The sequence below is a fragment of the Balaenoptera musculus genome, chromosome 11, assembly GCF_009873245.2.
Source record: "Balaenoptera musculus isolate JJ_BM4_2016_0621 chromosome 11, mBalMus1.pri.v3, whole genome shotgun sequence".
Lineage (NCBI taxonomy): Eukaryota > Metazoa > Chordata > Mammalia > Artiodactyla > Balaenopteridae > Balaenoptera > Balaenoptera musculus.
In genome coordinates, this window is record NC_045795.1 from 20451225 (window position 1) to 20463705 (window position 12481).

The 12481-nt window shown below is 40.4% G+C and overlaps 3 protein-coding genes and 1 pseudogene across 3 annotated transcripts; 2 read left to right on the forward strand and 2 right to left on the reverse strand.

Moving 5' to 3' along the window:
• Positions 1 to 526: 526 nt before the first annotated feature.
• On the reverse strand, positions 527 to 1251 carry LOC118903513 (histone H2A type 1-A). The gene is given in 4 exon segments (XM_036868670.1): positions 527 to 593; positions 595 to 806; positions 808 to 923; positions 1245 to 1251. Coding segments are annotated over 4 exon segments (402 nt in total).
• On the forward strand, positions 1250 to 1633 carry LOC118903728 (histone H2B type 1-A). The gene has a single exon (XM_036869102.1). The coding sequence runs from the start codon at positions 1250 to 1252 to the stop codon at positions 1631 to 1633; it is 384 nt and encodes a 127-aa protein (XP_036724997.1).
• Positions 1634 to 9699: 8066 nt separating this feature from the next.
• Positions 9700 to 10080, reverse strand: LOC118903764 (histone H2B type 1-A-like). The gene has a single exon (XM_036869189.1). It carries the CDS (start codon positions 10078 to 10080, stop codon positions 9700 to 9702), a length of 381 nt encoding a protein of 126 aa, XP_036725084.1.
• Positions 10081 to 10193: 113 nt separating this feature from the next.
• Positions 10194 to 10742, forward strand: LOC118903514 (annotated as a pseudogene).
• Positions 10743 to 12481: the final 1739 nt, after the last annotated feature.

Below are 12481 nucleotides of genomic sequence, written 5' to 3' on the forward strand. Positions count from 1 at the left end.
GGTGTTTATAATACAGATCAAATGAAACCATTTGAAAGATCTGACAAAACCTCCCTAATAATTCCAACTATGATATACCATGTCACACTTCTACCTCTAGTGAGACACTAGTATCCCTCCCCCACATGTGCCATTTAGGTTTTTGACGGACATTACATGTTAAGAAACATTTTCTAAGCACGTGTTAAACCATAGGCATCACGAATACTTATCAAAATGAGCCTTAAAAAGGGTATTAGAATACTGAAGCTTTGCTTTCTCTTTCTCTCACCCGAAAGGCATCTTGAAGGCCCATGAACTTGCCCTTCAGTAACAAAAAAGCTGCGAAGAACCTCACGTGTTAGAATCAACACGATAAAGTCACAATTAATGGATCTTTTTGGCGGCCTACTTTTGGAACACGTCACAATCAGATCCAGACAGCCCAGGCACAGCCCTCAATGATAATTTAAGTGGCTCTGAAAAGAGCCTTTGGTTTCTGTTCTTTCATCACTTTTAGACTGCTCCCTGGTAACTTCCGCTTGGATTACTTGCTCTGCACTTTCTGATGGCGGCTCTCAGTCTTCCCGGGCAGCAGCACGGCGTGGCTGTTCCAAAACGCCACCCTGAGCGATAGCCACACGACCCAGCAAATTGTTAAGCTCCTCATTATTGCGGACTGCCAACTGCAAGTGGCCCGGACTAATGCACGTCCCCTTGTCGTCGTGACAGGCATTGCCCGCCAACTCCAAGATATAAACCGTTAGGGACTCCAACACCGCTGCCAAATACACAGACGAACCAGCCCCAATGCGCTCCGCATAATTTACCGCTGCGGAGCAGACGACGGATCTGACCCACTGGAAACTGCAAGCTCGCTCCAGATGAGCGAGACTCACCTTCGCCGCGAGCTTTACCACTTCGTTCCCCACGCCCACACACAACTCCCAAGCAATGTGCCAAGCCGGTACAGCAAAATATAATCCCTACGACTGGGCCTATTTATAGTCTGCCGGTAGGGTGTGCTTTGCTTTCTGATTGGCTGATGGCCGTCTATCCAATCAGAAAGGCTCACAGGAATCACCTCATTTACATACACGACAGTCCCAGATATCCAATCAGATACTGGCCTCTCCACACGTCACTTGAGTGCTGCCCCTATAAATACCACCCTTTCGGGCCAGGAGGTCGCTTCGTTTTCTTGGCGTTGACGGGAGCTGTTTGAGTTGTAACGCTAGGGCTGTTGACACTCTAGAGCTTAACACTAATCATGCCAGAGTTGTTTTCAAGAAATACTGCGGTTTCGAAGAAAGGGTTTAAGAGAGCTGTAACGAAAACTCAAAATAAAGAAAGAAAGAAGCGCAAAAGATGCAGAAAAGAGAGTTATTCGGTTTATATCTATAAAGTGCTGAAACAAGTGCACCCGGAAACCGGTATTTCCTCGAAAGCCATGAGTATCATGAATTCTTTCGTATCTGATATCTTTGAGCGTATTTCAAGCGAGGCGTCCCGCTTGGCTCATTACAGTAAGCAATCGACTATCACCTCCAGGGAGATTCAAACGGCCGTCCGCCTGTTGCTGCCAGGAGAGCTGGCTAAGCACGCTGTGTCTGAAGGCACCAAAGCTGTTACGAAGTACACCAGCTCCAAGTAAACTTGTAAAGTATAAACACTGCTCCAGTTAACCCAAAGGCTCTTTTCAGAGCCACTCACGTTCCTGAAAGAGAGCTGTGGACTCAACTTTAAGTAGGATACTTACATTGTAAACTTCAGTACTCAACTGGTGTATGTAATTTAGTGACTGACTCTACGGTAAAGAAGCCCCCATGAGGCTCCAACGGTCTTTCAGAAGTCAACTGCGGCAAAAGAAATTCTTCAAAATGCCTTTTACAGGGAAGTTTATGGTTAATAACATATACAGAGTGCAGAGTGTTCTTAGAGTGAAGGAGCTGTAAAGTATAAAAGATGCATTTGCCTCTACAAATAACAGGATTCTATAAAGGGTCTGAAGTTGTGGAGAGGTCGTGTAAGGGACATTATCCTGTTTTATTCTACTTCTGTGTCTGAAAAATTTGGAGCCTGTAGGCCAGTGAAGTTGTTTGAAAGCTCAAGTGGTTTGAGGTCCTCAGCTTGGGGTCTTTTTGTCCTGGTGACCTCCATTGTCCAGGGCATGTTGAGCTGGAATGTGGGAATATTGCTTTCTGTCTCATACCGGAAGCCAGCAATCTGGCTAACCACAATTGATTAGAAAACAGTAACAAACTCCTTTTTTGATTTTTCCTATAAATTACGGTGTGATCATTTGTGGGTGTTTTGTATGATGAATCACTTAAAAAGATGTTGGTGTCCTGTATTACTGAACCACCTGGACTCCACTCAGACAAGCATTAAAGAAACATAAGTGGTAACAATCATGGATCAGAGCCCAGGCTCCAAGGCTGTGCAGTCTTACTGCTCTTTTCCCGACCCTGGCTTTACACTCTCATGCTGGTCACAGTTCCAAGTGTTCACACAGGTCAAAGTAGTGGCAGGAAGACAGTCTATCTCCCTGCGTTTCCAATTGAGAGCAAATGAAAGCCTCCCCAGAGGATTTCCTCTCAAGTCCCTTTTCTAAGACTGAGCCTAGTCCCAGATGCTGCCTGAGTCATTCATCTGAAGGGAAATTGGGACAATGCGATTGATGTGGACCAGTTTACTTGATATGTATGGCATATTTATTACATTTAGCTCTAGGTATTTTGTTTTCGTTTCCATAAGTAGTGTATTTCCCAATTCATATCTTCCAGCATCTTGTTTTATATGAAAGTACTGATTTTTGTGCATTTTTATATCCTATTATATCTTACTGAATTGACTAATTTTTGCATTGGCTTTCTGATATAATTCTGTTGGGTTTTACATGTTTGCAATGTCTGAAAATAGTAAACATTTTCACTGCTTCCTTTCAATTAGTTCACTTCTAATTTCTTTCACCTGATTTCAGTGCCTCATACCTTCATATCAATGTTAAATAGGGTGGCCATTCTTGTTTTATCCCTCACTTTGCGGAAGATCTGCACTATTCCTCATTAGATATATCATACAATGAGGAAGAATTCTATGTCTGCTTTATTGAGAATTGTTAAGAATGCATGTTGAAATTTATAAAATGCCATTTGAGCATCTCTGAAGAATGAGCATAGGCCTTCCCTCTTTAATATATATTATGATGAGTTATTTTAATAAACTTCTTAATAGTCATCTTTGCATTTTTTTATATAACCCCCTGCTTGGGCATCATATGTTATTCATTTAATGTTCTGTTGAACTCTGGTTGCCAATGGATCATTTACAGTTTATACTTCAATAAATACTTTCCAAAGAAAGTGACACTGGCAAAATACTTCATATTAAACGAATTCTCAGATATTTCATGGCATTAAAAATGCAAAGGATAAAATGTTGGAAGTTAATCCAAACTTAGAAAGAAACATGACAATTCACCAAAGCATAGGAAGGACACTCACTCTGTATCATAAGTTACATAATAAGAAAAAAATCAAGCACCATTCAACTACTTTTGGTAAGTTTTTAAAAAAGAAATGACACTAATTCTCATTGTTTTAATATTTAAAATTACAATGTCCTTAATATTAGTTTTTCACTTCCCTTTATATTTATGATAGATGGTGAGTTTTTAATGTTTTGATAAAAAATTTTAAAGATCATGGAACAATCATGATTTTTCCCATTGATTATTAAGACTGCTTTGCATAGTCACTTTTAAGATTTCACACTACCTGAAGGACTGCCTGCATTTACACTTTCTAATTTATTAATGTAAGCAGCATTTAAATCTATCATTTTTCCTTTGAGCCAGGCTTCACTTTATTCCCACAAGTTCTGTATATATTCTGAATTTTCATTAATGTGAGAGAGACGCTAGAAAAAGCAGATTCCTTCACTTCCTATTAGGAACCTGGAAATCACTGTTATCGACCAGCAAAGCAGCTGGTCAAATTCTCCTTCCATCAGAGATGCAGACCAAATGCAGACCAAGGACCCAGCTTTACGGAACTTGGTGGGACAAACACAGGACGTCGGGATGGGTTTGCAACCTTCAAAGACTTTAATAATGTCAGAGAAATAAGAGTAAAGCTTTAGTCCAAGACAATTCATGTGAAAGCAGAGAAAACACAGGATTTTTTTTGTTTTTTTGGGTTTTTTTTAGGTTAAAATGTTTAAGAAAGGTGCTGTTTGTCCACCCACATCTCAATCCCTAAGTTATAAAGGACTGGCAAGACAAAATTTTCTGAGAAAAGGGCCACAGCAAAGTTAGGACTCTGCTTTAAATATGATAAGGTTTGGTTTCGGAACTGGGGAAAGCAGATCCGTTAGGTGCTACCCTCCCTAAGCTACATCTGGCTGTTAACTTCACCCTAAAATCATTGCAATGGTTACCCATTGAGATTTGCCATGGAAGCAGGGGAGACATTTGCTGTCTTTCCCTGATTCTAGGCTGTGGTTTTGTTGTGCCGCAGAACAGAGAACATAATGGATGCCAGTAAGATGAGGGCTGGAAAAAGGGCAGAGCAACTAGGCCTGTTTAGAAACCCAGATGGGGCTTCCCTGGTGGCGCAGTGCTTGAAAATCCGCCTGCCAATGCAGGGGACACGGGTTCGAGCCCTGGTCTGGGAAGATCCCACATGCCGCGGAGCAACTGGGCCCGTGAGCCACAACTACTGAGCCTGAGCGTCTGGAGCCTCTGCTCCGCAACAAGAGAGGCCGCGATAGTGAGAAGCCCGCGCACCGCGATGAAGACTGGCCCCCACTTGCCGCAACTGGAGAAAGCCCTCGCACAGAAACGAAGACCCAACACAGCGAAAAATAAAAATAATAAATAAATAATAAATAAAAAAATTAAAAAAAAAAACCAAAACCAAAAAAAAAAAGAAACCCAGATGCTGTAATTACCCAAAAGCCACCACAGTGCCTCTGAATTCAGAAAAGGAGAAAGAGGGCTGGTGTAGCCCTCAAAAAAGAGATTTTCTATTCTCATCTCAGATGCGTCCCTGAGGTCTACAGGGCAAGGGGAACCCTCCCAAGGAGCAGGGCCAGAGGGAGCTGGACCACATCAAGCCCTCACTACATTGTTCCGGCAGGTGGACACTGCTAGCTCTTCAGTGCAGGGCTGGTCATAGACAAGTGGCTGCATTTTGTTATTTTTCCTTATTTTGTTTTCCAAAAAGGTTTTAAAAAATTGTTTCCCTTTTCTTCACTCTTCAAACATTCACTGATAGAGAGAGAAAGAGAGTGTGTGTGTTTGTGTGTGTAAGAGAGGAGGTCCTTACTCTCATTGTTTCCTTTCTAGTTTAGTGAGGCAGATATAAACACACAAGGTCATTTCAGCTGATTATGAATGAGAGAGATAATAAGGTGCCTAAGGAAAGCTTTGTATTGTCTGTAATTTACTCTAAAATACTTCTATCCAGATAGCGTGATGTAAATTTTGTGTGAGTCAATGTTAAGCTAAACCTTAGGCTCTGTGAAGTGTAGTAGGTTGAGTGTCCTGAAAAAGGACATGTCCAAGTCTTAACCCTTGGCACCTATGAATGTGACCCTTGTTTGGAAATAGGGTGTAGTTAAGAATCTTGAAATGAGATCATCCTGGATTTAGGGTATGCTCATAAGAGAAGGGAGAGGGGCATCAGAGATGCAAAGTGGAGGACCATATGAAAACTGAGGCAGGCAGAGATTGGAGTGATGCAGCTGCAAGCCAAGGAACACCGAAGATTGCCAGCTGCCACCAGAAGCCAGGTAAGAGGCATAGAACAGATTCTCCCTCAGCGCCTCCACAAGGAATCAGCCCTACTGACACTGTGGTTTTGGACTTCTTGGCCTCCAAAACAGTGCAAGAATATATTTCTGTTTTACGCCAACCAGTTTTTGGTAACTTGTTGCAGCAGCCCTAGGAAACTAATAAATGGACTTTCCTAATGAGGAATTTACTCTCCAGAAGAGGTTAGTCATCATTTGACCCACTACAAGTTCTTTTCACCCACTACAAGTTCTTTAGCTCTTCATCTCCAGTCACACTAGAGGGCTGATGGTTAGCAGAAGTAATGTGAGAAATTGTTTCAGTGATAAAAACAATAATAATCAAGATGTGTGTTTCCAGCAGACACACATGCATGAATTGAGTGGGATACCCTAGTAACCCCAGTATCCTGTGGCTGTAGAATTGGCATCCTTGATGAAGGAATCAGTCTAACAGCTAAGGAAGATTCAGTTATCTGCTCCCAGCTGGATTATTAGTGGAATTCTGCCATCTGATTTTTATATCATCTGTCTCTAGTCTACTTTATATGTAAGGTATTTGCTGGAATCCTTAAACAGGGGTTCTTAGCTTTTATTGTATTATGAATTTCTTTGAAAGTCTAGTTGACCCTATATACATCTTCTTAAAATAAATTTCTAAATACATAAAGTAAAATATGAATTTTAATAATAAAACAATGCCAGGTTGAGACAGTTTTAAAAATATTGTTTGATACAGTAATATTTGTGCTTCTTTATTTGTGCTTCAAATAGCAAGATCAAAATTATAATATTCTGAGGTTGGGATGAGCATAAACAATATTTTGATATATCTGTAACCATGGTTAAGTGCTAGGACTATAGCTATGGTTTTCATTGACAATAAAGTCACAGGTATAGCTAATGCGACTGGTCTATTTGCTATATTCAAAACTAAAAGAAATGCCAACTTTCAGTTAAGGGTTAGTGACCATATTTTTCTTATCTAAGATTACTTTGTCAGTTGTGTGGAGAGTGGATTTTAGAAAGAAAACACTAGGAGCAGTGAGTCTAGTTAGAGACAGTAACCCAGGTGAGAGATGATGGGGGCTTGGACAAAAATGGTGGCAGTGGAGATGACAAAAGAAGTCAGATAATAATAAAATATTTAGGAAATAAAATCTCCATATGTTGTCAAAAGATTGAAATGGAGGTTGAACAGAGGTACTATCAAGGAAAAAATACATTTCTGGCTTGGACAACCATGTGATTGGGGTGGCCCCATGGATATAGGGAACATTGGAATTTGACAACAGGTCTGTCAGGATACACTGGAAACCCTTGTGGAGAGAAATTGTTTGAGATGGATGAGCACCATCAGGGTGGTGATATTAAGTAAGCAGTTACTGGTCTGCAGTTCATGGAGAGCCCTGGACTGCAGATATAATTTGTGAATCATCTGCTGTAGGTATTTAGAGCAAGGGTATGACTTAGGTTGCCTAGAGAAAGAGTTTAGTGCTACAGTGTCCAATATGGTGGCCACTAGCCAGATGTGGTTACTGAGCACTTGAAATATTGCACGAGATATGCTGTAAGTATAAAACACACATTGAATTTCAAAGTCCTAATTTTTAAAAATGTAAATTATTATAATTTAACCCTTATTACACACTGACATTTTAGATAAACTGGACTAAACAAAATATTGGATTAAAATTAATTTCACTTTTTTTATGCTATGTGGGTACTGGAACGTTTAACGTGACATATGTGATCAGTATTTGTGGCTTGCATTATATTTCTACCAGACATTTGTGAAATTAAAAACTTCTGCTAGGATACTGTAAAAATAGACCACAGACCAGGAGAAAATATTTTCAAATCATTTATCTGAAACAGGACTTGTGTCCAAGAAAATAGAAAAAAGAATGCTTGTAACTAAACAATAAGAAAATAACCCAATTAAAGGATGGGCAAATGAACTGGACAGATACTTCACCAAACAAATTTACAGATGGTAAATTAGCATACCAAAAGATCCTCAATATCATTTACTAGGAAAATGCAAATTAAAACAATGAGATATTAAACATCGATTAGAATGGATAACATCCAAAATATTGTACATTACCAAATGCTGAGGCGGCTATGGAGCAACAGGAACTCTCATTCATTGTTGGTAGTAATGCAAAATGGCACAGCCACTTTGGAAGACAGTTTGACAGTTTCTTATAAAGCTAAACATACTCTTGAGCCTACCATCCAGCAACTGTGCTCCTGATAATACTTACCCAACTGATTTGAAAACTTATGTCCACACAAAAACCTGCATGTGAGTAGTTATATAAAACTTCATTCATAACGGCTAAAAAGTGGAAGCAACTAAGATCACTTCATTAGATGAATGGATAGACAAACTGTGGTTTATCCATACAATGGAATACTAGTCAACCACTGAAAGGAACAAGCTCTTAATTCACATAACAAAATGGGTGAATCTAAACACATGCTGCTAAGGCAAAAACCAGCGTGGAAAAACTGCATGCTTTTCAACTCAAGAGTTGACAGGGATTTGGGAGCTATACAGACATCTGCTGTTTCACAAGGTCTTATGAGGTCAGCTGGGACCCCTGCTTGGAGATGATGCCTCCCCTCCCAGACAATGTGGCACAGATGCCCCATCTGTTAACTCCTTGGATGATTCCCAGTTAAGATATTCAGAGGTTCTTGTAGGGGCTGTTACTGTGCAGAAATGTAGGGCACTTTTTTTTTTTTCCTGTGGAGTTTTAGTACACATATTCTACCAAATGATACTAAAGTATTTTTTAACTGTAAGGAAGACACACATGAGCACGAAATCTTGTTTTTAAAAGGGAAGAATGAAAAATATAAATGAACGAATTGAGTCCAGCTAAACCACTGGTTTGTGGGAAGTAGTAATAATTTGATCTTTTTTAATGTTAATTTCAGTGTCATTTGTCACTTTTTAATGCTTGTCTGCTAAGAGTCCAGACGATCGTGACAGAGTAGATCTTGCACCCAAAGTCCCCTGACTTGATAAACACCCATTATGACCCAATTTGGAACATGTTAGTATTGGAGTCCAGTAATATAGGACACAAACACCAATTTAATGATCCTCTCATAAAACAAAATGCAAGTGATCCTATTGTAACTTGGAAGAAAAGTAACGCCCCCCAAAAATTCAGTCAGTGTTACTTCTGTTTGCCAGTCGGTTGTGGTTAGCCAGATTGTTTGACTCCAATACGGATTACTTGATATGGCAAGACCTCCACTCCAATATCAAGCTGTTTTAAACAAACAGCCTCGTTTAGACACCCCAATAATGTACAGATGACACCACCAGACCAAGGAACTATTGGACTCGAAATCTCAGCAGCTGCAGGGCATCTAACCTGATCCATAGGAAGAATTTTCACACACTACAGAAAATGTAGGGCGGAAGCAAAACAGCCTTAACGCTCCCATGTTGAACTTGCCTATGTTCTTTGTCTTTCCACAGCTTAAGTTCCCTTTCAGTCTCTTGATAGAAAGTACTTAAAACAGGACATACCCCAGAGAAGAGCAAGCCACGTTTCTCAAGGCACTCGGCCCATCCTCCCTTAAGACAGACTTAAAGGAGCTGCCTTCAACTCAGAGAGCTCTATTCTTTGACATCCTTAAGAGATCCGGGATTTCACCTGAAATCATTCTGGCTAATAGTCACGTGAGACGGACGAGTTACCTACGTATTTCTTAACCACACTAAAGGCAGCAAAGTGAATCTAATAAACAGTTACTAGTGTAACAGCTATACCTCACTCTAAGAGTAAGCCTGCCCACATACACTGAGCAACCAAGTAAAAAGCCTACAACTCTCTAGAAAGTTAAGTGGCTCTTAAAAGAGCCTTTGGGTTATAAAAGTCGTCTGGTGGCTGAATTTCTTTACTTGGAATTACTGTATTTAGTGATAGCCTTGCTGCCCTCGCACACCGCGTGCTTGGCCAATTCCCCAGGAAGCAGTAAGCGCACTGCTGTCTGGATCTCCCTGGATGTGACGGTTGAACGCTTGCTGTAATGCGCCAGGCGGGACGCCTCCCCCGCAATGCGCTCGAACATATCAGTAACAAAAGAATTCATAACGCTCATGGCCTTTGAAGAAATACCAGCATTCGGATGAACTTGTTTCAGTACTTTATAGATATAAAGTGAATAGCTTTCTTTGCGACGTCTGCTGTGCTTTTTCCCCTTCTTCCGAGTTTTAGTCACGAATTCCTTGAAGCCTTTCTTTGGAATAGCACTACCTTTAATACTCTGCCCCAGCATCACCGGTCTACAGCTTTATGATAGCAAACCAGCAACAGTCGCTCCCCTGAAGCGTGATATTTATAGGCGCGGAGCTCAGATGACGTATTGGGGAGCTCACATCTGATTGGATAATGGGTAGTGGCGTGTATGCAAATGAGGTGATTCCAGTATGGTTCTCTGATTGGATATAAGGGTATCAGCCAATCAAATAGTAAATCACAACCCACCGTACCTACCCTAACGGTATTTCTTTCCATTATAACAGATCAGTATTCTTATAGTAACGTCTGGACGTGGCAAGCAGGGTGGTAAGACACGTACTAAGGCCAAATGTCGTTCGTTCAGAGCCGACCTGCAGTTCCCTGTGGGCCGAGTCCACCACCTTCTCTGCAAGGGCAATTACATGGAGCGGATTGGGGCCGGTGCGCCGATTTACCTGGCAGCAGTGGCTGGAGTACCTGACGGCCGAGGTCCTGGAGCTGGCGGGCAACGCGGCCCGCGACAACAAGAAGATGCGCATCATCCCGCGTCACCTGCAGCTGGCCATCCGTAATAACGAAGAACTCAACAAGCTGCTGGGCGGTGTGACCATCGCGCAAGGCGGCGTCCTACCCAACATCCAGGCGGTGCTGCTGCCCACGAAGACCGAGAGCCACCACCACAAGGTCCAGTGCAAGTAACACCTCACAAGTTGCAAAGCCAAGCAAGTAACCTGAACGTCTAAAGGAGAAAAGCCCCAAACTGAAACCAAAGCCACTCACAATTACTGAGAAGCAGCTTAGGTTTACAAAGAGACTACAGAGCAGTGACTGGCACCAAAAAAGAACTGACCACAACTCCTAACGCTAACAGAACTCTGGAAAGTATCTAGTTCCGGTGACTGACACCTCTGAAACAGTTTAACTTCATAAAAATTTTTACAACAAAACTCGTGAACTTGGGTGTAAAGTTTTCACATTTCAGGGTAGATAGAGCAAACATCCTGGCGGGCTTCTGGCGGGATAGGGGTGGGGTTGGAGGAGATGCCATTCTCCTTGGGGAAAGGAGCAAATTTAGGACTGTTCTGACAATGAACACAATTCCGAAGAAAAAGAATTAAGACGCATAATCTTTAGTGAGGATAAAATTAGACTAAATGAATGGGTTAGAAGCAAAGAAAGACTTGTGAAGTTGCAGCTTTTGGCTTAACTCATGTTTGGAGAGCATGTCTACAGAATGTCAGCCAAGCAGCTAACAAATGAGCATGCATCACGGCTTCTTGTTCTCTCAAGTGCTTTCTAGCAAGGGATTTCCAAGAGTTCTAGGATGGTTCCATGTCCTGAAATCTCTAAGCATGACATGCTAAGCCAAAAGATGAAAGACATGCTTGACAGCTAATTACGTGAAAAACAGCAAACAGGTTGATAGTGTGTAGGATAAATCTCAAACAAGACATACCATTTTTATGGTAAAATACTATCAATATTAGAGTGGGTAAGTAATGTGACAAGGCAGCTTTCTACCACCAATTATTCAGGAATCGTAGGCACTGAATTCAACAGATTTAACCACTGAAAATGAAGCAAAATATTTTGTTGATCCTTTAGCACTGCCTATGAGTAAACACCCACAGAGACAACTGACAAATAAGAAAGCAGCCAAATACAAAATTCTTGTACGAAAATGAAAGCATCAAAAATTTCCAAACACAACACAAAACAAAGATCTACATGTTTATAATTTAAAAATTCCTTAAACAGTTGCCAAGTTAAAATTTAGACCAAAAATTTGAACACTACTCTTGTCTATAAACGTATACCCAAACCTATATATAGAATTGAAGTGTTCTAAAATTACAAAAACACAGTTTTAAAAAAACTATGTTAACACATTTAAAAATAATGATGAAATGTAAGAGTTTCTGGAAAAATATAAATTGCTTAAATTGAACCTAGAAAGCAGTGAGGACTAAGATAAATGGGAAAAAAAGTCATCGATGAGCTACCATCCTCTTAGATATTTAAGGAAAATAGAAATCTATGGCTAAGGAAGTGGTTCCAGATTATGAAAAAAAGTATATTTTTGAAGAAATATAAAATCTAATGAAAAAAGCATGCTACTAAGTGCAGTGCAATATAAGTTTTAAATAACCCATAAATCTCCATTAAATGTGAACTAACTTTGGCAGCCCATTAAAAAATTACCAAACAATGACAAATGGGGATCTAAGAATGTGAGGTTGTTTCAATGTTGAGTCAAAGCAAGCAATTCACTTTATAAAGCCAAAGGGAAAAATAGTCTTGTTAAACTCAGAAGATGCTTAACATTTGCTAGTATGTTTAGTTGGATAGTTTTTGTTTCTTAGAGGAATAATAGTAGTTACTGTTAGCAGACTTTTTCTTATCATTATATTTTAATATTATTCTGGACTATGTTAGAC